The following is a 27,133-nucleotide window of genomic DNA, read 5'->3' on the forward strand; positions in this document are numbered from 1 at the left end:
TTACCCACCAGGCGCCGTCACCGTGATTCGAACCCGGGATCCTCAGACTGACAGTCCAACACTTTAACCACTCGGCTATTGCGCCCGTCAACAAGTGGTAACCAAAAAAGGCTGCAGCCACATCATAAGATTGGCAAAAAGAATCCAACAAATAAAAAAACAAGAGAGGCAAGGCCTTCAAGACTCACTTGTGATACACTTTAAAAAAAAATCCAAGCTTTTTATGTATTGAGTATGATTTCAAAATGTAATGTTTAAGATGAGAAAGATCAGTTTAAAGCAAATTAAGTCCCCTAGCATTAATTACAGAGTAATTTCCCTTTTTTAACTATCTGCACCAAAACGTTTGCAAAATAAATAAAACTTCCATGCTTAGCAAAAGAAGTTCCTGTTAAACAAAAAATGATAAAAATGACTGCTCTTGTTGTTGGGTCAGAATATCAGATCAAAGTGGCAAGTTTAGAGAATACAAAAAATATAAATATAATAGTAAATACAGTTTGCATATCTTCTTCTTCTGCGTTCACTCGTATGCACACGAGTGGGCTTTTACGTGTATGACCGTTTTTACCCCGCCATGTAGGCAGCCATACTCCGTTTTCGGGGGGGTGCATGCTGGGTATGTTCTTGTTTCCATAACCCACCGAACGCTGACATGGATTACTGGATCTTTAACATGCGTATTTGATCTTCTGCTTGCATATACACACGAAGGGGGTTCAGGCACTAGCAGGTCTGCACATATGTTGACCTGGGAGATCGTAAAAATCTCCACCCTTTACCCACCAGGCGCCGTCACCGTGATTCGAACCCGGGACCCTCAGATTGACAGTCCAACGCTTTAACCACTCGGCTATTAAGCCCGTCAGTTTGCATATAATTAGGCTTCATTTTTTATTTTTTTGTGCCCATCCCAGAGGTGCAATATTGTTTTAAACAAGTGACTGGAAAGAACTGAATTTGTCCTATTTTTATGCCTAATTTGGTGTCAACTGACGAAGTATTTACAGAGAAAATGTCAATGTTAAAGTTTACCACGGACACACAGACACACACACACACACACACAGACAACCGAACACCGGGTTAAAACACACACACACACACACACAGACAACCGAACACCGGATTAAAACATAGACTCACTTGTTTACACAAGTGAGTCAAAAAGCAACAACAACCAAGGTAATACTCACCCACAACATTCATTCTCTCGCGACGTGAAGATTTGCGATGGCTTGACCGAAAGCCATCCCCAGGAGTCGGTGATCTTGGCCGGGATGGGGGTGTCAATGACCTTGACCTAGTCTCACCCTGTGGCACGTTTGTGTCAGGTAACCCACATGAGGATGGTGACCTTGACCTCGTTCTGGAACCTGACCTTGAATCCCTTGAGCTTGCTGAATGAGATCTTTGTTGGTGATCCCTGAATGAGAAGGTGTTTGAAATTTAGGATATGAAAGTATCTTCATTTTGTGTGTGTGTGTGTGTGTGTGTGTGTGTGTGTGTGTGTGTTTACGCATAGGTGTGTGTGTGTGTGTTTACGCATAGGTGTGTGTGTGTGTGTGTGTGTGTGTGTTTATGTGTAGGTGTGTGTGTGTGTGTGTGTGTGTGAGAGAGAGAGAGAGAGTAAGTAGGCATGCATGAAACTCTGTGTGTGTGTGCATGTGTGAAAGTATGCATGCTTGTATGTGCGTAGGAGGCAGGTGTGGTGGAGTGTGTTTGTGTATGTGTGCGTGCGTGCATGCATGCGTGTATGCATGCTTGTGTGTGTGTGTGTGTGTGTGTGTGTGTGGATAACTGTGAGAATATACAGAGTTTGTATGAAAAGGATCTCATAACTGTCATGACATCAAAGTTTGGTTGATGGCATGATAAAGTGTTGCATGCATGCTTGTGGAGGGAAAATTTTTGTGTATAGTTTGGCTGTGTTACTTAGTTTGGTCTTAACTCAAAATCTGGAGAACGGCGAAAGGTGCACATGCTTTAGGCACTGCGGTGAATATGCATTCATGAATTGATGTATTGTGATGTACACCAAAATCATTGTCATTCCACTCTGGGCTTACAGTAGTGTAGGTCACAGGAGTGACCTAGCGCATAGACAGACCTTGTGTCTTAACTGTCATGGGATACTTGATGTTCTAAAAGAATGCGAGTCCTTGATGTTAAGACTGTCAAACTTAAGGAACGCTGACGTAGTGGTAGTGGTAAATTCAGTGTTCTCCTCGAGTTTGATGATGTTTTAATTCAGTCAAATCGGTTCTTCTGAATTTTACAAATTCTACATTTTTATTTATAATTTAATTTTGAGAATACTGGTAAGGTAAGATAAGAATTTAACAAGGTGAATACATGTAAAAAACAACAACAAAAAAACACCTCTTCTCCTTATGTTTTTGCCATTATAACTATAGTTGGGTTCTGAGGATGTTACAGGATCACCAGCCCCTGTTTTTGGACCAAATCATATGGCCTGTACAACTGTCAGCATCTGTAACATGTGAGAAAACTTACCAGAAATAATCTTCAAATGAAACTGAAAGACAGCCACGAGATAAACACATTTTTATATGCAAAGATTCACACCAAGATTCATTAATATTGTGAGAAAAAAACTAACTTGAAAGTGTAAGGGAGAATGGAGCGTGACAGTTGATGTGATTTATTCTGAGATGGAAAATGTGAACATATTTGTTTTTCTTTGAATTTTGTAATAAGAAGAAAGGGGGTGCATTTATCAAGTCTTGCTGTTTATCCCTGAGCTGGACTGAAGTCAGAATGAGAATGTTGTGTTCGAGTTTACCTGTCGTGTAAACTTGAGTGAATGCGACAGTGTGACAATAATGTGCATTAGTTCAACCATACCTTCGCCTTTCGAAGTCTTCCCCAGTCTTCCTCTTCTCAGACACATACACTTTTGCTTCTACCCTGTTAAAGAAAGATAACAAAAGACAAATTAAACACAAACACACACCTTACTTACACACATACACCCTACTTTTATATATACACACACAACATTTTTACACATGTATGCAACCTACTCATGCACAAACACAACCAATTTACAAACATACACAATCTAATCACACACAAACACAACCTATTTACAAACATACACAATCCAATCACACACAAACACAACCTATTTACAAACATACACAATCTAATCACACACAAACACAACATATTTACACACAGACACATCCTGCTCGCTCTCTCTCTCTCTCTCTCTCTCTCTCTCTCTCACACACACACACACAAAACAAAAAAAAACCCAACACCACACACAACCACCACTACCACATCGTCGAATGTAACATGCATGACAGACAATATATACATACTCTTTCCTGTCTTCTCCCTGAATGTCTGTGATGTAGCGGGCTGAAAGTTCAAACCTTTCCTTGCTGATTTTCACCAGATGAGACCTTCTTGTGGTCACCTGCACAACATATAGACATAAAACTGATCCTGTGTCCATGCACACACGCAAACACGCACACACACACACACACACACATATGCAGACATCCTTGTTCAAAACACAAACATTAGACACACAACTGCAGACCGTACACACACATTCATTCATGCATAGTTCAATACAAACACATTCACACATGCAGACATCCCACTTCAACACACATATGTTCACACATGAAGACATCCCACTTCAACACACATATGTTCACACATGCAGACATCCCACTTCAACACACATATGTTCACACATGCAGACATCCCACTTCAACACACATATGTTCACACATGCAGACATCCCACTTCAACACACATATGTTCACACATGCAGACATCCCACTTCAACACACATATGTTCACACATGAAGACATCCAACACGCACATTCACACACGCACACATTCCCACAAAGCTAAGTGACTCAAATTCCTTAAAACAGTTTCTGCTCATTTACAGTCTGTTTATTTGTTTACATATACATTTATGTGAGTTTTATAGCAAATTACTTCATTAAAAAAAAAAGTTAAGTGATTACTCTTTTTTTCTTTCTTCCTTTACTTTCTTTCTTTCCTCATTCTTTCTTTCTTTTCCGTCTCTGTCTTCCTTCTATCATGGGCAGCTTTCATTGCAAATTTTATTTTATTTCATTTTATTTTTATTTTTTTCTCAAGGCCTGACTAAGGGTGTTGGGTTACGCTGCTGGTCAGGCATCTGCTTGGCAGATGTGGTGTAGCGTATATGGATTTGACTGAACACTGTGACGCTTCCTTGAGCTACTGATGCTGATACTGATACTGATTTTCTCCCGCAGTGACTGGGAACATCGTATCTTGTAAGTGTTGTCTCCAGGTCCTGCCTTGTGGGAAACAGTTCCCCTCCCACCCTGAACCACCCTGGCCCCATCCACCTCTACCCCTGCACACACACACACCCACACCCACACACACACCCACACACACACCCACACACACCCACACACCCACACACACCCACACACACACACACCCACACCCACACACACACACCCAGACAAACACAAATGCAACCACCCCACCCCCACCCCCTGGCACACACACACCAAAACATATGAATGTTTCAATGTTCACATAAATGTGTTTGTTCTCACAGTTAATTGCCTTTATTTGTTTGCTGTGTTTAGTTTTAGAGTCCATTACTTCCTTGATGGGTTTTATGACAATGCATGTGTGTCTGTATGTGTGTGTGTGTGTGTGTGTGTGTGTGTTCGTTCTTTAATTTAACGTCTTTTCACTATAAGTGATATTAGACGAGGGAAGGAAAAAAATCGAGTGGGAGGAGGGGGAGGGGGAAGGGGGGAATTACTGTGTACGCATACGAGTAAGTGAAAGTGTGTGTGTGTGTGTGTGTGTGTGAAAATTACTGATTTAAGTTTTGTTTAAAAAACAAAACAAAACAAAAACCACATAACAATATAACATATTTCTAATGAAAAACTAACAATTATAACAGCGAACCAACAGGACTATTTAACAAGGAGTTGAAAAAGTCATACATTAGCAATGGACTGCTGAAGATCGTCAACACTGAAGATGATTTGAGTTCAGGGATTTGAGACTTTAACATATCGCAAGTTGGTATATGATCGGTTGTTATGTGAGCACCACAGATGCAAGAAACATTACTGACATATTTTGTCCTAAAACAATTCATTTTCCATCTGCAGATTAGAGAAATGATTTGCCTCTTATGAAAATCATTATGGTAATGTTTTCCCATGAAACCATACATTTTCTTTATGTTCTTATGTAACTCCGAGTTACCGGTGTGTTTTTCTTCAAACTGAAATTTTGACCATTGGACTTTTTCTACCATGGTGTAACATTCCTGTAGTGAAAGCGAAATATTTAAATCTAACTCCGTGGAGCTTCTAGCTCCTTTTTTTAGCCAAAATGTCAACTTTTTCATTATAGTAGAAACCGCAATGAGAAGGAATCCAGCAAAAGGTTATGTGGGAGCCTCTTAGTAAGAGTTCGTGAATCAAATGGTTAATTTCAATAATTAGTTCATACCTAACAGTTTCTTTTATAAGTTCAATAGCGTGAAGAACTGATTTAGAATCAACACAAAATAGAATTTGAAATACAGTTTTCGGAAAGGATATCATGAAATTTAACGCCATTAGAATTGCTATGAGTTCAGCTGTGAAGATGGATTTATTCTCTCCCAGTTGAAAAGAGTTTTGAAAGTTAAGGTCAGGAATAACGAAAGCAGCACCAGCTCTATCATTTACAACAGAGCTGTCTGTAAAAATCTTTAGATAATTAAGGTATTTCTCTTCCAAATGGTTTCGTACATGTGATGTAAGTAAATTTATGTTGTCATCTTTGGTCAGATCAGTGTGATCGATATCAAATTGTGCTCTTTGAAGTTCCCATACAGGTGTAGGTGATACTACAGACCTTTTAGCAAAATGTGGGGTTTTATTCACGCCGGAATTTGTTAAAATATTTGACGTGTATGTTCCCAGTGTGGTATGAGAGGATATAGATCTAGCTCTCTTTGGAAAATCGCGGTCAGATTTGAGATTTATTTCCGATTCCAAATCATTTTCGTCCGTTAAACTTCTCAAGACAAATTTGCTACACGCAAGTTCCCTTTGATCCTCTAATGGTAGTACTCCCGCTGCACTGTACGTTTTCTTACTAGAAGCATGGGCTGGTAAGCCAAGTGCCAGTTTATATGCTCTGCAGTCTATGCTTTGAATTTTTTTCAGTAAATATTTCGGTGCACTGAAGTATACTTCTTGTGCATATATAAGTTTTGACCGAACAAGTGATGTGCAAAGGTGTAGAAGAATGAGTATGTCCTGGCTCCATGGTTGTTTGCATACTATTTTCAAGAAGTTTAATGTTTTCCTGGCCTTTGTTAAAATGTAAGCGATATGATGATTCCAAGTTAATTTTGATGTAAGGTGTACTCCAAGGAATTTAACTACTTCTTTATATTCCAGGGTGTTATCGTAAATCTTAAAGGAAGGCAAGTGTGTGTGTGTGTGTGTGTGTGCGCATGCGCACACATGTATGTGGATAGGCGCATGTGCGTATTTGGGTGCACACTGAGTGACTTGAATTTTTTTTGCTCTTTTTTTCCTTCCCCAAAACATATGTGTTTATGCCTGTATGTTCATATCATTGTGTTTATATATCTCTTAATGCACATCTGGGCAGAAACCCGCACCCCCCCCCCCCCCCACCACCCCTCAAAAAAAAATCTTCTGTAAGGGATAAATAAAGTGATATTGTACTGCACTGCACTGCATTGTATTGTATTGTATTGTATTGTATTGTATTGTATCGTTAAAATGAGTCCGAGTCTGAGACCACCAATACCCCCCACCTTCTGTCCGTTGTAGAGCATGACAGTGTAGAAGTGGGTGTGAGCCTGCCGACGGTGGGGTGTGAACTGCACGATGCAGGGCACGTAGCACTCCATGGACTGGGCCACATGCATCACTTGTACCAGGGCATAGTCCCCCACCTGTCACACCAGTCATACACCACCATCACCCTCATCATCATACCAGGGCATAGTCCCCCACCTGTCACACCAGTCATACACCATCATCACCATCATCATACCTGTGCATAGTCCCCCACCTGTCACACTAGTCATTCACCATCATCATACCAGTGCATAGTCCCCCACCTGTCACACCAGTCATTCACCATCATCATACCTGTGCATAGTCCCCCACCTGTCACACCAGTCATTCACCATCATCACCATCATCATACCTGTGCATAGTCCCCCACCTGTCACACCAGTCATTCACCATCATCATACCAGTGCATAGTCCCCCACCTGTCACACCAGTCATTCACCATCATCACCATCATCATACCTGTGCATAGTCCCCCACCTGTCACACCAGTCATTCACCATCATCACCATCATCATCATACCAGTGCATAGTCCCCCACCTGTCACACCAGTCATACACCCTCCTCCTCCTCCTCATACCAGTGCATAGTCCCCCACCTGTCACACCAGTCATTCACCATCATCATACCAGTGCATAGTCCCCCACCTGTCACACCAGTCATACACCCTCCTCCTCCTCATCATACCAGTGCATAGTCCCCCACCTGTCACACCAGTCATACACCCTCATCATCATCATCATACCAGTGCATAGTCCCCCACCTGTCACACCAGTCATACACCCTCATCATCATCATCATACCTGTGCATAGTCCCCCACCTGTCACACCAGTCATACACCATCATCATACCTGTACATAGTCCCCCACCTATCACACCAGTCATACACCCTCCTCCTCCTCATCACACCAGGGCATAGTCCCCCACCTGTCACACCAGTCATACACCCTCATCATCATCATTATACCTGTGCATAGTCCCCCACCTGTCACACCAGTCATACAGCCTCATCATCATCATCATACCTGTGCATAGTCCCCCACCTGTCACACCAGTCATACACCCTCATCATCATCATCATCATACCTGACCCAAGTCAGGTACCCATTCAAACTAGGGTGGAGCGAGGAAAATCAGAGTTAATACGTGCGTCTCCCAAGGACACAACAGCATGTCAAAACGGGGTCTCGAACTCAGACCACTCACTCGAGGGTACTGCCAGCCAGCAGAGAGAAAGACGGGTTGCTGATGCACAACTCACAGAGAGCGGGGGACAGGCGATGGCGCCACTGATGGGCAGAATGAAGCGGGTCAGCACGTCTCTCTGGCCGTCCGTGAACTCCACCACTGCGTGACGCACGTTGGGGCACCTCACCACCTTGCCTGCACGTCACAGCCACATGGAGTCCATGTGTTAGACATAGTTTAGAACTGGGAGTGAAATATGTTCTTTTGATCGAATCAAGACAGAATCACAGATTTGGGATTAAAATATGTTCTTTTGATCAAATCAATGCAGATTCATAGATTTCTTATCACAATGAGCGTGTTGTGTTTTGCATGTGAGTTAGTTAAGAATTTGATAAAAACGACAAAATGCTGCTCCCAGATCTAAATATCATATATACCGACTTTTTATCAAATCAAGACAGAAAGCAAAGCACAATTCACTGTCCATGCGGCAAATGCCATTCATCACTTAAAACACACACACAAAAAGACCAGTCTAGACAATGCACAATGCCTGTTTCTTTGCTTATCTTTTGTCTGATAGTAATGAGCTTGAGCTATTCAGATCTGGGAGCAGAGGTAGGTTTTAAGGCCAGACTTGAAAGGGCTGAGTCCAGACACAGAGAAAGAGTGACCGCTGACTGTGGAGTGTTTGTGTCTGGGTATGTGGAAACACAGTGGGTTCAACGCTGATCAAAGAGAGTCAGATGGGGTGTACAGGTGAAGGCAGCTACATTTACTACATTTATGGCATTGAGTAACATAGAGTGGTGATCTTGTACTTTATTCTGAGTTCTTTATAAGACAGGAAGCCAATGGTAGTGTTGCAAGAGAGGAGTTATGTGCTCAGATCTTTTTTTTTTTCTGAGGACATGTCAGGCAGCAGAGATTTGTATCTGTTGAAGAAAGTGAATTGAGGAAGCATGCAAACCAGACAACAGAGAGTTACAGTAGTCAAGGCAAGAGGGAATGAGAGAAACAAGGAGTTTGGATGCTGCATCACTGGGCAGATATTTCTGAATGGAACTGATGCCCCGTAATTGACGATAGCAGGATTGACAGGTCTGACTGATAAATTTTTGCATGGGCAGTTTCCTGACTGAGCTGGAAAGAGGGATGGATGTACTGCCAAGTTTGATTGAGTCAAATGTGATGAAAGAGTCTTTTTGTTTAGTTCCTATTATCACTACTTCAGTTTTGTCTGCATTCAATTGTAATTTATTCAGAGTCATCCTGTCCAGAATGTTCAGGAAGTTGAATGTTTCTTGTAAGAGAAAGGACAAATTTTCAGGGGTAGCGCTTTTCTGAAATTGTGTGTGATCAGCACAAGAAAAGTGACTGACATTGTGGCAGTTGATAATTTCAGCGAGAGGAGCTGTGCACAGTGTGAAGAGCACAGGGCCTAAAACAGATCCCTGGGGGACTCTGTGTTGGATTTTAATGGGTTCAAACTGACTGTTGTCAACTGTGACAGACTGGAATTGGTTGGTGAGATAAGATTTGAACCAGATGAGAGCAGTGCCGTTGATACCAAATGTATATAGAAGACGGGAAAGAAGGATCAAATGGTCTACTGTGTCAAATAATTGTACTATTGCATCATTGTCTGTATCTCGAACTACTCTGATGACTTGAAAAGATGACAATCAGTAGGAAGGGTTCAGGCAATGGCTCTGCCATATATACACACATCTTATGACAGGGAGGGGGAGGGAAGTATAAAGAGGGTGAAAGAGACAGGCAGAAAGAGAGATTGAGAAAGTAACAGAGAGCAAGAAAGACAAATTGACAGATATATCCACAGACAAACAGATGTAAACACAGAGAGACAGATGTACAGACACACAGCCAGTTTTCATGAAAGCACACACACACACACACACACACACACACAACACAACACAACACAACACAAACCAAAACTAACCAGAATAGTACAAGCCGTCAGCATGGTTACGAGCGATGACCCGTGAACCCCTCAGCATGCTGACCTTGACCCGACCTTTGCTGGAGGACACTGCGCCCTTCTCCTCTCTGCTGGCAGTTTGTTCACTGGCGTCCCTGCTGCTGCCCTTCCTGCCCTGCTTTCCTCTGTCAGTGCTCCGCGGAGAGGCTCCAGACTCCTGGTTTCCCCTCTCTTTGGCCAGGGATATGCGTATGTTGTAGCTGCCTTCAAGTCGGGGGGTGGTGTTGTCGGGAGGGCGAGGTGTGTGGGTGTGAGGGGTAGCGGGGTTTTCCAATGAACGTGGGGTCCGAGCATCTTGTGAGCGAGGAGAGCGAGCGTCAGGTGGGCGGGGTGTGTGGGTGGCGCTGTTGATGCGGGGGGTGGTGGGGGCGGTGATGATCTCATTGTCTTGAACCTGCAGAACCTGCTCCGTGGTCTGTGGAGGGGAAAAAGGAAGTTGTCAAATACACAGACTCTGGTGCTCATCTACAGCAAGCGACAGACATGTCACCTGTATCATTTACAGTGACTTACTAGTTTGTTTGACCAGACAATTTGTTCCATTACTAGGTTAACCCTTTGAGCCCTGACCACCGCTTTACCAGTGGAAGAGAAAAACGACATAATGCCTAGCCACCAGTTGAGCGGTGCATAAACACTTGTCGTGTTTTGCTATTGGTTGACTTATACTGAAGAGACAATCAGAAAAACTGTAATATTCTGACGTCAGCGAACGTAGTACCAACATAGCCGCGCCTTTTCACTGTGTTTTGTGCATGTGCTTTGGATAAAAAAGATCGATTTCAATATAAGTCAACCAATAGCAAAACATGGCACAAGTGTTTACGCACCGCTCAACCGGTGGCTTGGCATTATGTCATTTTTCTCTAGCACCAGTAAAGCAGTGGTCAGGGCACTCTTTTTATATCTGCCATGACACATTAAATACCAATTATTTGCAAATTTTGGCTCAGGAGCTCAGGCACAAGGGTTAAAATTGCTCAGGAACTCAGGGCTCAAAGGGTTAAGAAATAAATGAGGTGACACCTGTTAGGGCAACCAGTCAGGATCTAACATTCATACGGAAAATAAAAGAAAGAAAAAGGAATATGAGGATACACTCAGTTTATTCCTCCCCCTACTTCTCCCCTCACACTTGCTAACACAGGGATGAGGAGGTCCTAACAACTTTGCATTTAGTACTTACGTTGATCCTGATCGGAGTCTTCATGAACAAGTATCCATGGTGACACAAGTTCTTTTGCAATTCCCAGTGCCAGAAACACACAGGTCGACCTGTGTCAACAACCAGGATGTTTTTCTTGTGTCGATTTTCTTCGCGTATCTGTGCTCGGCGTTTCCTTCGCAGCTCTTTCTCATATTCAGACAGTTCCAGAAATTCTAGAGTTCTCTGAATTTTCTGAAGTCTTTTTGTCAGTGACATACCGGCAGACAACTTGAGACAATGTGTGCCAAGAAATCAGGTGAAGTATCTTTCCTTTGGACTGTCAGTATATTTTATCAACAAAAAACATTCAAGGGAAAATTTATCAGTGAACTCAAAAGTGCCCTTTTTGACTTTGGCTTTTGGACAGTGCACCAAAATTTGAATCTAAGAAATAATTAGAAAAAAGAGTTCTCAGAAACAGTTTGCTGTTTGATTCATGTATAGTCTGTTCACACCAGCTGGTGATTTCATACGCTTCATTACCTGAGATTGTATCAGAAAAACAATCAGAAAAAAAGAAAAAAAATTGCAAAAAGTTATCGCAAACATGATGATATTCTCTGAACAGAAAACCCAAACTATCCTACAGCCTAAACAAACATCTGCACTAAAAACTACAAACTTCCTCAATGCACCGAAGTGTTTTCATAAACACACTACACACAAGACCGCATAACTCATAATTCTCACTGAACAAACAAAAGATAAAAGCACTGTTAACCCTTCACAAAAAAAAACAACAAAAAAACAAAAACAGAAACCACTACAAACACATTGCAACAGTAAGCTGGCAACACCTGTACAAACACAGTACATGGACCTTCACAAGTGGACCCATAAGACCTAGTAACTGCAGCGCTTACAACCAAACCACATTGTGTATTCCTGAATGCCTCTCCGTCTGGGCGACTGATCTAATCTCCTACCTACTGGCAAGCCGATGGCTGCACGGCTGAATGGTTTCACAACGGGACATATAACGACCCTGAAATTGATCTCCTGTTGGCAAGCTCTGAGACGAAACTAGAGATCTGATTGGTTGGAGTTACTGAAGAATTAATCCTCATCCACAGTGTGACTCACACGGATCAAAGGTCAGAATGTGAGCAAATCATGTTCACACGCACACACATACATGTATATGCACATAACATACATACACACACATACACATGTGCCTACGCATAATTCTTATGCCTAGTGCAGACACATACATAACCCACTCACCCTCACATACACATGCGCACACATACATACACATGTTGGCATACATTCACACACATACAATATACCACCTCATCCCTTCTACCCCCACCCCTCCTTCCACCTCACAGAGACAGACACACACACACACACACACATAACACCCCTTCCTCCCCTCTCCCCCCATCCCCCAGCACAAACACATACATACACACTCACCTGCACACATGCACACACGCACACACACACACACACACACACACACCACCCCTACCTCCCCTCTCCCCCCATCCTCCAGCACAAACACATACATACACACTCACCTGCACACATGCACACACACACACACACACACACACACACACACACACACCCACCCACACATCCTCCAGCACAAACACATACATACACACTCACCTGCACACATGCACACACACACACACCCCACACACACACACACACACACACACCCACACACACACACAACACCCCTCCCTCCCCTCTCCCCCCATCCCCCAGCACAAACACATACATTTACACTCTCCTGCACACACACACACACACACACACACACACACAAGAATAATTAAAATGGATTTTGTCACATGTCTTTCTGTGATGTACAAAACCTTTTTCCTATCTGATCAAAATTGTGAATGTAACAGATGAAAAAAAGAGAAAGAAAACAAAGAGAGAGAGAGACACACACACATACAGACAAACAGACAGAGAGAGAGAGAGAGCAATGCAGAGAGAGACAGAGAGACATAAATAAACAAATACGGCAAAAGAGAAGTACATATATATTCACTTGAGAAAAAGAAGAGGGATAGTGTGGGATAGAGATCAAAGATACAGAAACAAAGACTGAAACACACACATACACAGATATATATATATATTATATTGTGTCAGGTTATGGCGAGGTTGTGACATCCCCAAGCCATAATACACTGCCCCTTGTTTACCCCCCCCCCCCCCCCCCACTCCCCCTCTCCCTTTCCCCACTCGAGACTGTTAGTCACAAGTCCCTTCCCTCTCCCCCCCCCTCCTCTCTCCCAGCCCTCCCCTCCCTTGCTAAGCCCACCTGCCTGCTCTGTTGCTAAGCCACTAGCAGGCACCTCACAGTCTATCATAGCCTGAACAATTAATTTAACCTCTCAGACACCACTTCAACTCCCTCCTCCCCCACTCTCCTCATCCCTCCCCTACCCCCTGTCCCTGCTGAAGTGTGTGTGGGGATTAGGACTCTGTGTGTGTGTGTGTGTGTGTGTGTGTGTGTTGCATCCCTGCCATCAGTCATCTTCTTGTGACCAACCAGAGGTGTCCGTTAACAACATTTTATACACAAAGCATGTTTACAGCCAGTCAGGTGATGGTGTGCCTCTAAATCGTAGACACAGACTAGACTGTGTTGGGACCACTAGTCCGTTGGTTTGTACCAGCTGGGAAAGCATGATTAGATGGACACAGCCCAACCAAGCCTGACAGAGCCCACAGATGACAACCCCAGCTACTATGGCACAGGAGTTCCACATGCAACAGTATGCGACACCCACACTGCCAGTATTTTCTGCTGAAGATTTCACCAAGGAGGAGAAACCAGTACTGCTGACATACACCATGGAAGGCAAGATGACCGCACACTGGGAAATCCAACTGTGGGACCTTGAGGAGACCAACACCCCAGAGAAAGTGACCAGCATTCTCCTGAGAGTGTTTGGCGATGGGCAGCGTGTCACCACACTGCTGTCCACGTTCTTCAGTAGGGAGCAGGAACCAGAGGAGTCCATCCTTGACTATGCTCATGCTATCCACAGCACTGAGAGAACCATCCACATAAAGAATGCAGGGGCCCTCACCGCTGATCTGCTGAGGGACCAGTTCATCAATGGCCTCCTGAACCCCCTACTGAAGAAGGATCTGCGCCATGCAGTGAGGCAGGAACCACAGACCACCTTCATCCAGGCAAGAGATGAGGCCCTGGGGTTGTTTAGGGAGATGGAAGAAGACCAGCAACAGCAACAGTACAGAGGACAGAGGACACAGCTGGGAAATGAACTGTTGTTATCAAAGGAAAGTGTTAGGTCAATGCAGGGGGTTGTTCAAGATTTGGTCAGACAAAGAAATGATGTTTTGTTTGAGAAAAAGGGGTTGGGCAGAAAGTGTAAGAGAAAAGTTATGAAAGGGAAAGGTCAGTCAGCAGTGGGGAATGGGATTTCCCCAGACCAGAATGTAAAGCACAAAGTTTCCCACAATGAAATACACAGAGACTTCCACAATGGTCTCAAGGGGCGGGATCACAAACTGGAAGAAAGGATTTCAGATAAACTGATGAAGAGCCATTCAGTAGGTGACTGCAATGGTGATGATCCATGCCGAGATGAATGGGTGCTGCTGCCCATGCCACCTGATCCAGGGATTCCTGGTCAATGTTGGAAGAGTGGAGAATGAATGCCAAGCTGCAGTCAAGACTCCCAGACCATCATGCAAACCAGTGGGCACAGGTTTGTGTGAGACCAGGGCCAGGTCTCATCCAAAGCCTGAAGTGTACATGTCTCATGGCTCAAAAGGTGCTAGAATGCTGGCTCAAATGGATAGGAACTGGGATGGGAGACTTACAGGGTCAGTGCTCTCAACATGTTGTGCTAGAACTGAGATTGATGTGAACCACCTTTCAGTGAGTAGACTTGCTGCTGTAGCCTGCTGGTGGATCTGGTATTGTGTGTACAGGGCCTCATGTCATGGTTCAAATTGGGATTTGTTTTATTTTGGTTTTGTGGTTGCTAATATGTTTCTGTTGGACATTTTTGTGTTGCTTTTCATGTTTTATGGTTATTCGTCTGTGGAAATTGCAATTTCTATGCTGGCTTATATGGTTTGAGGGTTTTTAGGTATTTTTTGTTGTTGTTGACAATGTTCTGTTTTTCTGTTGATTGTAATATGTAAGGGTGACATACATCAGAGAATGTATGATGACAGGGATTCCTGTAAGATCCTTATGTATTAATGTTTTGCTAATGCTCTTGGGTGGAGAACTTGCCTCACCATTTGCATGAAGTAACTGGTTGGTGTGCAATCAGCAGCAATGAGGACATTGCTTTAAAAAAACAAGGGGTGAGTGTTATAGTGTGTCAGGTTATGGTTGGGTTGTGGCACCCCCAAGCCACAATACACAACCCCTTGTTTACCACCTCCCCCTACTCTCTCCCCCCCCCCTTTCCCACTTGAGACTGTTAGTCACAGGGTCCCTTCCCTCTCCACCTCCCCCCTCTCTCTCCCTTCCCTCTCCACCTCCCCCCTCTCTCTCCCAGCCCTCTCCACCTCCCCCCTCTCTCTCCCTCCCCCCTCTCTCTCCCAGCCCTCTCCACCTCCCCCTCTCTCTCCCTTCCCTCTCCACCTCCCCCTCTCTCTCCCTTCCCTCTCCACCTCCCCCCTCTCTCTCCCAGCCCTCTCCACCTCCCCCCTCTCTCTCCCTTCCCTCTCCACCTCCCCCCTCTCTCTCCCAGCCCTCTCCTTCATTGCTAATCCCACCTGCCTGCTCTGTTGCTAAGCCACTTGAAGATACCTCATGGTCCAACATAGCCAGAACAGATGCTTTTCTGGAATCCATGAAAGCTACGTATGATTTAGAGATAATTTTGAACAAGAGCATATACGGTGAATATTAGTGCACTGTGTTGAAACCAGCTCCAAAACCCACATGTTGTTAAAAGTTTTTCTCTTCTATTTCTGTGCACTTTGTAAATCTTTTGTTCAAAATGTGAATTTAAACTTTACCGACTACTGCTACACTTGTGAAAGCCACTCCTCTGTGTTCATCTGCATTGTTTGAATTGCCTTTTTCATGGATAGGGTCAGTGATTGATTTTGCCCAGTCAGAAGAAAATGTTCCACTCTCACTAAATTTGTCAAATAAAGTGACTAGGAATTTTACAACAGAATTATTTGCATCCTCAACATTCTGCATTGACAACAAAATCTGGACAAGCACTTTCACCAGCTTTTAATTCTTTTAATACTAATAATATCTTCTTGCTCAGTTACTGGATCATTAAACAGAAGCTGTTAACCCATATCCACTGACCTCTTCAAGCATAACTTCTTGTTTTAAACTATCATCAGCTGCATTAATCAAAAACATTATAAAAAAAAAGAAAAAAAAAAAGGATATCATACCACTGTTTCTTAACTGACCTTATTATTAACCAAACCATCTCCGTGTGTAACTATCTGCAGAGAGAAAAGAAAGGCAGAAGAAAAACACACGCACACAGACATTGTTTTATTGCCATTGACAATACTACATGTATCCTTTGGCAAGGGAGACAATATATGAACAAAAGAATACCGATGGTTTACAGAGAAACTGACACACTGCTAAGAGTAAAAAGAAAATGAACGACAAACAACAACAACAACAAAATCATAAAACACAACATATTGCTAAGATTAAAAAGGAAAATAAAAAAGTGAAAGAAATGTTATTACATAGGCAGAGGAACAACAATGAAGAACCAACTCATTGAGAAAGAGCCACAGAATCACAATTATATTTTTTCAAATATTTGAAAGAAGCCAGAAGCATTCAAGTAAAGAATAAGGAAGAATACTGAAGTTTACTGTTCTTCTTTGAAACAAACAAAACAAACAAGTGACCGAAATCAACACTTAACACAGAATAAGAAGACAACAAGAACACACCACCACCAAGTAACAGCAACAGCAAACCAGTTAAACCAATACCATGAAAAGTGAACACAATAAATCACAACTACAGAAAAAACCCACCACAATGATATCACCACACGAAAACATGATAATGACAACACCACACACACACACACACACACACAAAGCGACAAAGATAACACCAAACAAAAACACCACAATGACAACACCACACAAACATGACAATGACAACACCACACACACACACACACACACAAAGCGACAAAGATAACACCAAACAAAAACACCACAATGACAACACCACACAAACATGACAATGACAACACCACATAAAACACCACAATGACAACACCACATAAAACACCACAATGACAACACCACATAAAACACCACAATGACAACACCACACAAAACATCACAATGACAACACCACATAAAACACCACAATGACAACACATCACAAAAACATCACAATGACAACACCACATAAAACATCACAATGACAACACCACATAAAACATCACAATGACAACACCGCACAAAACATCACAATGACAACACCACACAAAAACATCACAACAACAACACCACATAAAACATCACAATGACAACACCACATTAAACATCGTAATGACAACACCACACAAACATGACATACAATGACAACACCACATAAAACATCACAATGACATCACCACACAAAACATCACAATGACATCACCACACAAAAACATCACAATGACATCACCACACAAAACATCGTAATGACAACACCACACAAAACATCACAATGACAACACCACACAAAACATCGTAATGACAACACCACACAAAACATCACAATGACAACACCACACAAAACATCACAATGACATCACCACACAAACAGGACAATGACAACACCACACAAACAGGACAATGACAACACCACATAAAACATCACAATGACAACACCACATAAAACATCACAATGACATCACCACACAAAACATCACAATGACAACACCACACAAAACATCACAATGACAACACCACACAAAACATCATAATGACAACACATCACAAAACACCACAATGACAACACCACACAAAACATCACAATGACAACATCACACAAAACATCACAATGACAACACCACAATGACAACACCACACAAAACACCACAATGACAACATCACACAAAAACATCACAATGACAACACCACACAAAAACATCACAATGACAACACCACACAAAACATCACAATGACAACACCACACAAAACATCACAATGACAACACCACACAAAAACATCACAATGACAACACCACACAAAAACATCACAATGACAACACCACACAAAACATCACAATGACAACACCACACAAAAACATCACAATGACAACACTACATAAAAACATCACAATGACAACACCACATAAAACATCACAATGACAACACCACATAAAACATCACAATGACAACACATCACAAAAACATCACAATGACAACACCACATAAAACATCACAATGACAACACCACATAAAACATCACAATGACAACACATCACATAAAACATCACAATGACAACACCACACAAAACATCACAATGACAACACCACACAAAACACCACAATGACAACACCACACAAAACATCACAATGACAACACCACACAAAAACATCACAATGACAACACCACACAAAACATCACAATGACAACACCACACAAACATCGTAATGACAACACCACACAAACATGACACACAATGACAACACCACACAAAAACATCACAATGACAACACCACACAAAACATCACAATGACAACACCACACAAAAACATCACAATGACAACACCACACAAAACATCGTAATGACAACACCACACAAACAGCAAATGACAACACCACATAAAACATCACAATGACAACACCACACAAAACATCAAAATGACAACACCACTCAAAAACATCACAATGACAACACCGCTCAAAAAAAATCACAATGACAACACCACACAGAACATCACAATGACAACACCACACAAAACATAATGACAACACCACACAGAACATCACAATGACAACACCACACAAAACATCACAATGACAACACCACACAAAAACATCACAATGACAACACCACACAAAACATCACAATGACAACACCACACAAAACATCACAATGACAAAACCACACAAAAACATCACAATGACAACACCACACAAAACATCACAATGACAACATCACACAAAACATCATAATGACAACACATCACAAAACACCACAATGACAACACCACACAAAACATCACAATGACCACACCACACAAAACATCACAATGACAAAACCACACAAAACATCACAATGATAACACCACACAAAACATCACAATGACAACACCACACAAAAACATCACAATGACAACACCACATAAAACATCACAATGACAACACCACACAAAACATCACAATGACAACACCACACAGAACATCACAATGACAACACCACATAAAACATCACAATGACAACACCACACAAAACATCACAATGACAACACCACACACAAAATATAATAATAACACCACCAAGGAAAAAAAGAAGAAGAAGAAAAAAAGAAATTTACAAAACCACCGCCATGACAACACCATGCACAAACTTCACAATGACAACACCACACAAAAAAGTCAAACTCAACACATACCTCTTCGACTGCCTCTTCCTCCTCCTCCTCCTGTTCACATTCTTCCACACTCGGAGGAGCAGAAACTTCCGATGCAACATCAGCCTCTTCCTCCGTTGCCACACGACGCAGATCTCTGGACTGCCGCAGATACTTCTCTCCCTTTGCAATCTCCTTCTCCAGGGCAATGATGTCCGCCTCTGTCACAGGCCAACCCTCTTCCGCCAATGCCAGGAGAAACTTGGTTTTGTTCTCCTCAAAGGATACTGGCTCCTTGGAATCGAATCTGGAGATGGGAGTGTTGGATCAAGAAGATAACATTTTATGAGTCCATCAAAATGATTCTGCGGCCTTATATCTATAGTACCATCACAGCATTTCGATAAGCATGACAGCTCAGTGGTCAGAGCACTGTATTTTCAATTTGTTGGTCATGAGTTCAAATCCCAGCTATGCCTGGTGGCTTAAAGGTGGAGATTTTTCCAGTCTCTCGGATCAATGTATATGTACAAACATGCTAGTTAGTGCCTTAGCCTACATTGTGTTTACACACACAGAATATCAGACACATCCCATAATCCATTTCAGTGCTCAGGGGGCAATGAAAACACAAATATACCAAACATGCACATCCCTGAAAATGGAGTATGGGTGCCTCAATGGTGGGGAAGAAACCACCAATCCAATCTCATAGATGTGAGTGAACATAGGAAATGCAACTCACAATAAAAAATATTTACCTTAAACCTAAAGTGTTGGTGTTAAATTCATCACAGTGATCCTGCCTTAAATCCATGGTACCAGCATCAAATTAATCACAGCGGTTCTACCTAATTCTAAGTTAATGGATTTAAATTCATCACAGCGATTCTACCTTAAATCTTTGATATTGTTGTCGAATTCATCACAGCAATTTTATCATAAATCTAGGGCACCATTTTGTTTCAAAAAAGGATTGTGTTAAAATTGCAGGAAAATACTGTGACTCATATCTCCGTGGATATTTGATCAATTTTTATCTAAAAACATGATAATGTGTTCCAAGAATATAACTATTAAAACAGCAACAGCAACAACAAAAATGTGATACAAATTTCTAAACTATACTCCAGTCTCTGTTTTGTTTTGTTGATAGAGGTATTGAAATCTTATTATTTTTTTTTTTTTTCTACAGCAGATCCAACATACTTACTCTTCCTTCACACTCTCTGGCAAGGCATCCCAGACAATAGTGTTGAGTCGCCTGAAAAAACAAAAAGGATTAACTTACTCCGGATGAACAGTTTTCTCCCTTGCTTTCCCCTGCAACGACCCATTTGTTAGGGTCAGGAAAAAAATCACAAAAAATACAAAACACAAAGTAACTAAATGAAACTCCCTGTACTTGACCCAGTGACCCCTCTCCTCACATTGTGTGTATGCCCACCCCCCTCCCTCTCTTCACAGCCCTCAGAAGCTGAGTCACTGTCAGTACTTTCTTGCTGGTAGCTTTCTTCACTGCAGATACTTTATTCAACATCTTCATCATCCTCATCAATGTTGAAGCCTTCAGTTTGAAGCATTTCAATCACTTCAGCAGCAGTAAAAAGCCACTGTCATGATCTAGTTTGCTCCAAAAATTTCCACTTGTATTGCCTGCGACGCCATTTTCGATACGTATGCAGATTAGCTTATCATGTGGGGTACAAAGGTCAACGGCTGGCCAGCGATTGCATAGTTACAGAAACTCACAAAGAAACTTTCCATTCAATGCTTGACACTTTCGCAATGCCCGGTGTAGCTGCGATTTTTATGCTACCCATGAGGAAAATGTGGAAAAATTTTTAACTGTCGAACCCGTTATAGTGTTCTGTCATCCGGAACACTAACTTATGTCAGGAACGCTATAGCATTCCATCATCTGGAGTGAGTTAATAAAAAGATCAAAAACGAAAACATTCCAAAAAAACACTGGCTATGATGGTTTCTCTCCAACAACTGTCTGGGTTGGTAAATTGGATGTCCAAACAAGGTCACTTCATGTGGTGTTCTCTTCCATCACTGCTGCTGTCTCATGGAATCAACACACACACAGACTCACACAGACACACACACAATGTATGTCGTCCAAATGCCAAGCCTACAGCCAAGGAAGGCAAAAATTTGTTCATGAGTGCTTACTTTCATAACATTTTTATGTTTATGTTTTCATTGTTTTCATTGACAATGGAATATTCCATTCTATTCTATTCTTTTCGCACACACACACACACACACACACACACTGTTAGCTGAGATATTTCTTTCACTAATGACAACACACAAACACACCCATTCACATGCTCTTTGTGCTCTCCTTTCATTCCTTCAGGAATACAGTGGATCACCAACAACCGAAACTGCCTACATACATGATGTAAGTGACACAGCAACACCAGTAACATACCTTACATATGAACAGATGCTATAAAAAAAGAGAAAGGTTTATTGTGTGTAATAACATGATCATCTCCTTATGTTAACTTGTGGCAAGGGTAAAGAGGCTGCTTGCATCATGCACTCTTCAGTGGGTTAACTCACTCTCTCCCTTGCTTTTCCCTACAGACGACCCATTTGTTAGGGTTAGGGAAAAAATTACAAAAAAATACAAAACATAAAGTAACTGAATGAAACTCACTGTACTTGACCCATTGACCCCCCTCCTCACGTCATTTTAACGCCCACCCCCCTCCCTCTTCACTGCTCTCAGAAGCTGAGTCACTATCAGTGCCTTTTTGTTGGTAGGTTTCTTCACTGCAGATACTTTATTCAATGTCTTCATCATCCTCGTTGATGTCGAAACCTTCAGTTTGAAGCATTTCAATCACTTCAGCCATGGTAAAAGCTGCTGTTGTGATCTAGTTTGCTAAAAAAATTTCCATTTGTATCACCTGTGACGCCATTTTTGATATGTATGCAGATTAGCTTGTCATGTGGGGTACCAAGGTCAACGGCTGGCCAGCGAGTGCATAGTTACGGAACCTCACAAAGAAATTTTCCATTCAACGCTTGACACGTTCACAATGTGGTTTAAAGCACTAATATGATGCTAAATCAGCGGATATCCAGCTGTGACTTACCGTCTGTATTTGGCCACAGCTTTTTCCACCTTTTCCTCATACTCTTCCAGGTTGACAGCATTTGGGTTCACAAGAGTCATTTTGATTTTCCGTCTGCCAGACACGTGGGCAATAGGGAGGATCTGAAACAGATGCTTCAAAGTCATCAGTGGGCCATTAGATTTCTAAATCTCAAATATTCGTCTGGTTGTTGTCCACAGAGCTGAGACTGGTGATATGCTACCATTGGTTTGTACGGTGTTTGTTGCTAAGCTCTTGCCAGGTTGTTGTCCTCAATGAAGACGCTGACAGTTTAACATTTCAATAATTTTGGTATGTGCATTGTACCCATGGATGACATCCAACCCCGATTTAAATCACTTGAAAATAGCAGAAGATTATGCTTGATTTATCATAGAGGGAAATGCTGCATATAAGAAACACACACACACACACACACACACACACACACACACACACACACACACTTTCTTTTTTTGTGAGGGCAGGATGTAAAAAAGCTGAAAAAGCTTATTCTTTTACCCTCAACAAAGATCATTTTGACTACACACACACACACACACACACACACACACACACACTTCCCCATATACACTCACTCTAACCAACATCTGTAACACAATACAGCTGACAATAAGAACTCACTTCATCAAACACTCTGGCCATAACCCGTTTGTCCAGCACTGGGACATATGTGGAGCGGTGGGGAACCAGTGTGGGTGACAGAGCATCCAGAATGGTCAGTCGTTTCGCTATCAGACCGTACTTCTTCAGCCACTGCTTGGAGGAGGCAGCACGAGTTCTGTGCAACAACAGGTGACAGCAAAACTAGAAGCAGCAGCAGCAGCAGCAGCAGTTAAAGCAATAGTAATGCAATACTTGCAGCAGCAGCAGCAGTTAAAGTAATAGTAATGCAATACTTGCAGCGGCAGCAGCAGTTAAAGCAATAGTAATGCAATACTTGCAGCAGCAGCAGCAGTTAAAGTAATAGTAATGCAATACTTGCAGCAGCAGCAGCAGCAGTGGGGTTGAAGTGTTTTGGGTGTGGTAATGGTTGATAAACAGAGATGGTGATGTGATGGTGAAGGTATGCAGTAGTGGCAACAACAACAGGACCAACAGCATGGAGAACTCCTTCCTCCCAACAGCCCTGTGGCTCCACAAGTTTTTCATCGACACCCCTGGAGTTACCTGGCTGCTCTCTTTCCATCACAGACACAGTGTGTGTGTGTGTGAGGATGGAAGGAAGGGGGGAGAAGGGTGTGTGTGTGTGTGTGGCTGCGTGTGTGTGTGCAGGCATGCGCTAGCATGGAGTTGTGGAGATGAACAGCAATGGCCTCATACTGCTGGGCAAATGCACCAAACATGACCTGCTGATAACCATGTTCAGGCAGGTTGATAAGCATGAGACAACACGGATGCACCTGCCATCTAAACAGTGGCATCTCATTGATTACATCATCATCCGAAAATATGACAGTAAGGATGTCATCATCACCAAGGCAATACATGGTTCAGACAAACCTGTTAGAGCCAACCTTAACATTACTACTGGATGAACCACAAACTTGTTAGAGCCAACCTCAGCATCATTGCTGGATGAACCACAAACTTGTTAGAGTCAACCTTAACATTACTACTGGATGAACCACAAGCTTGTTAAGAGCCAACCTCAGCATCATTGCTAGATGAACCACAAGCTTGTTAGAGCCAACCTTAACATCATTGCTGGATGAACCACAAACTTGTTAGAGCCAACCTCAGCATCATTGCTGGATGAACCACAAACTTGTTAGAGCCAACCTCAGCATCATTGCTGGATGAACCACAAACTTGTTAAGAGCCAACCTCAGCATCATTGCTGGTTGAACCACAAACTTGTTAAGAGCCACCCTCAGCATCATTGCTGGATGAACCACAAACTTGTTAAGAGCCAACCTCAGCATCATTGCTGGATGAACCACAAACTTGTTAAGAGCCAACCTCAGCATCACTACTTGATGAACCACAAACTTGTTAAAGCCAACCTTAATATCACTGCTGGATGGATCACAGACTTAATAGAGCAACCCCGCGAAATGGAGTATGGCTGCCTATATGGCGAGGTAAAAATGGTCATACATGTAAAAGCCAACTCGTGTACATATGAGTGAAGGCGAAAGGTCTCTCATTTCCAGAATGACAGCAACAACGTCTCATTGCTGCAAGAGACAGAGGTTACACAGCAGTGTCCATCCCTCCCTAGACAACCGACTTCCGTTGTGACACCTGTGACTGCCTGTGTGCCTCCAGTCTTGGAGTGCCGAGCCACTTTTGCTCTCATCACTGAGAACACAGACTGTGTCATCTTTGGTCTACCATGGACTACCAAGTATCTCATGCTATCTTGTCACCCACAAGCCCATTTTCCTTGTATTTTATGAGGACATTAAACTGATTTGATTGACAGATTGATTAACTGACTGAATGATAGTAGCGGTAGCAGCAACAGCAGCAGATTATGATGACACAAAGGTGCGTGCGCACACACACACTCATGCACACACATACATACATACTTGAAGATACTCACGTACAATCACACACACATACACATACACTCCACACAGACTGAAGCAAGCAACCAAATACCATCCAACCCACCCAAACCACTGATCAATCTGCCCTCTCGAACAACCCTCTAACCACCACCTTCTATACCCCAGACCTTCCCAACAAACCAGTCCGCCAACCATCCATCTATACCACAGACCTTCCCAACAAACCAGTCCACCAACCATCCATCTATACCACAGACCTTCCCAACAAACCAGTCCATCAACCATCCATCTATACCACAGACCTTCCCAACAAACCAGTCCATCAAACATCCATCTATACCACAGACCTTCCCAACAAACCAGTCTGCCAAACATCCATCTATACCACAGACCTTCCCAACAAACCAGTCCATCAACCATCCATCTATACCACAGACCTTCCCAACAAACCAGTCCATCAACCATCCATCTATACCACAGACCTTCCCAACAAACCAGTCCATCAACCATCCATCTATACCACAGACCTTCCCAACAAACCAGTCCATCAACCATCCATCTATACCACAGATCTTCCCAACAAACCAGTCCATCAACCATCCATCTATACCACAGACCTTCCCAACAAACCAGTCCGCCAACCATCCATCTATACCACAGACCTTCCCAACAAACCAGTCCGCCAACCATCCATCTATACCACAGACCTTCCCAACAAACCAGTCCATCAATCATCCATCTATACCACAGACCTTCCCAACAAACCAGTCCATCAACCATCCATCTATACCACAGACCTTCCCAACAAACCAGTCCATCAACCATCCATCTATACCACGGACCTTCCCAACAAACCAGTCCATCAACCATCCATCTATACCACAGACCTTCCCAACAAACCAGTCCATCAACCATCCATCTATACCACAGACCTTCCCAACAAACCAGTCCATCAACCATCCATCTATACCACAGACCTTCCCAACAAACCAGTCCATCAACCATCCATCTATACCACAGACCTTCCCAACAAACCAGTCCATCAACCATCCATCTATACCACAGATCTTCCCAACAAACCAGTCCATCAACCATCCATCTATACCACAGATCTTCCCAACAAACCAGTCCATCAACCATCCATCTATACCACAGACCTTCCCAACAAACCAGTCCGCCAACCATCCATCTATACCACAGACCTTCCCAACAAACCAGTCCACCAACCATCCATCTATACCACGGACCTTCCCAACAAACCAGTCCATCAATCATCCATCTATACCACAGACCTTCCCAACAAACCAGTCCATCAACCATCCATCTATACCACGGACCTTCCCAACAAACCAGTCCATCAACCATCCATCTATACCACAGACCTTCCCAACAAACCAGTCCATCAACCATCCATCTATACCACGGACCTTCCCAACAAACCAGGCCATCAACCATCCATCTATCCACCTACACCCCTCCCAATAAACCAACCAACCATCCACATGCTGAATTTACTACCCCCGAACATCCCATCACTCCACCACCCAACCCCACCCCACACAAAAAGACTTTACTCTGTCAGTTTAAGCCGCTTCTTCTTGTGCTTTGCTGCTTTCTCCGACACTG

At 42.7% G+C, this 27,133-nt stretch overlaps 1 protein-coding gene across 6 annotated transcripts in view; it reads right to left on the reverse strand.

The window, feature by feature from the left end:
• Positions 1–27,133, reverse strand: part of LOC143284016 (von Willebrand factor A domain-containing protein 3B-like) — a 93,560-nt gene that overhangs the window by 13,581 nt on the left and 52,846 nt on the right. For all 6 annotated transcript variants that reach the window (XM_076590559.1, XM_076590558.1, XM_076590560.1 and 3 more), the window contains 11 exons: positions 27,082–27,130; positions 23,613–23,769; positions 22,968–23,089; positions 21,062–21,112; positions 19,891–20,155; positions 10,063–10,516; positions 8,167–8,288; positions 6,861–7,001; positions 3,351–3,448; positions 2,869–2,931; positions 1,197–1,426 (listed from right to left, as the gene is read on the reverse strand). In XM_076590559.1, coding sequence (XP_076446674.1) covers positions 1,197–1,426; positions 2,869–2,931; positions 3,351–3,448; positions 6,861–7,001; positions 8,167–8,288; positions 10,063–10,516; positions 19,891–20,155; positions 21,062–21,112; positions 22,968–23,089; positions 23,613–23,769; positions 27,082–27,130 — 1,752 coding nt within the window. The remainder of the gene's footprint in view (positions 1–1,196; positions 1,427–2,868; positions 2,932–3,350; positions 3,449–6,860; positions 7,002–8,166; positions 8,289–10,062; positions 10,517–19,890; positions 20,156–21,061; positions 21,113–22,967; positions 23,090–23,612; positions 23,770–27,081; positions 27,131–27,133) is intronic.

The sequence above is a fragment of the Babylonia areolata genome, chromosome 7, assembly GCF_041734735.1.
Source record: "Babylonia areolata isolate BAREFJ2019XMU chromosome 7, ASM4173473v1, whole genome shotgun sequence".
NCBI lineage: Eukaryota > Metazoa > Mollusca > Gastropoda > Neogastropoda > Buccinidae > Babylonia > Babylonia areolata.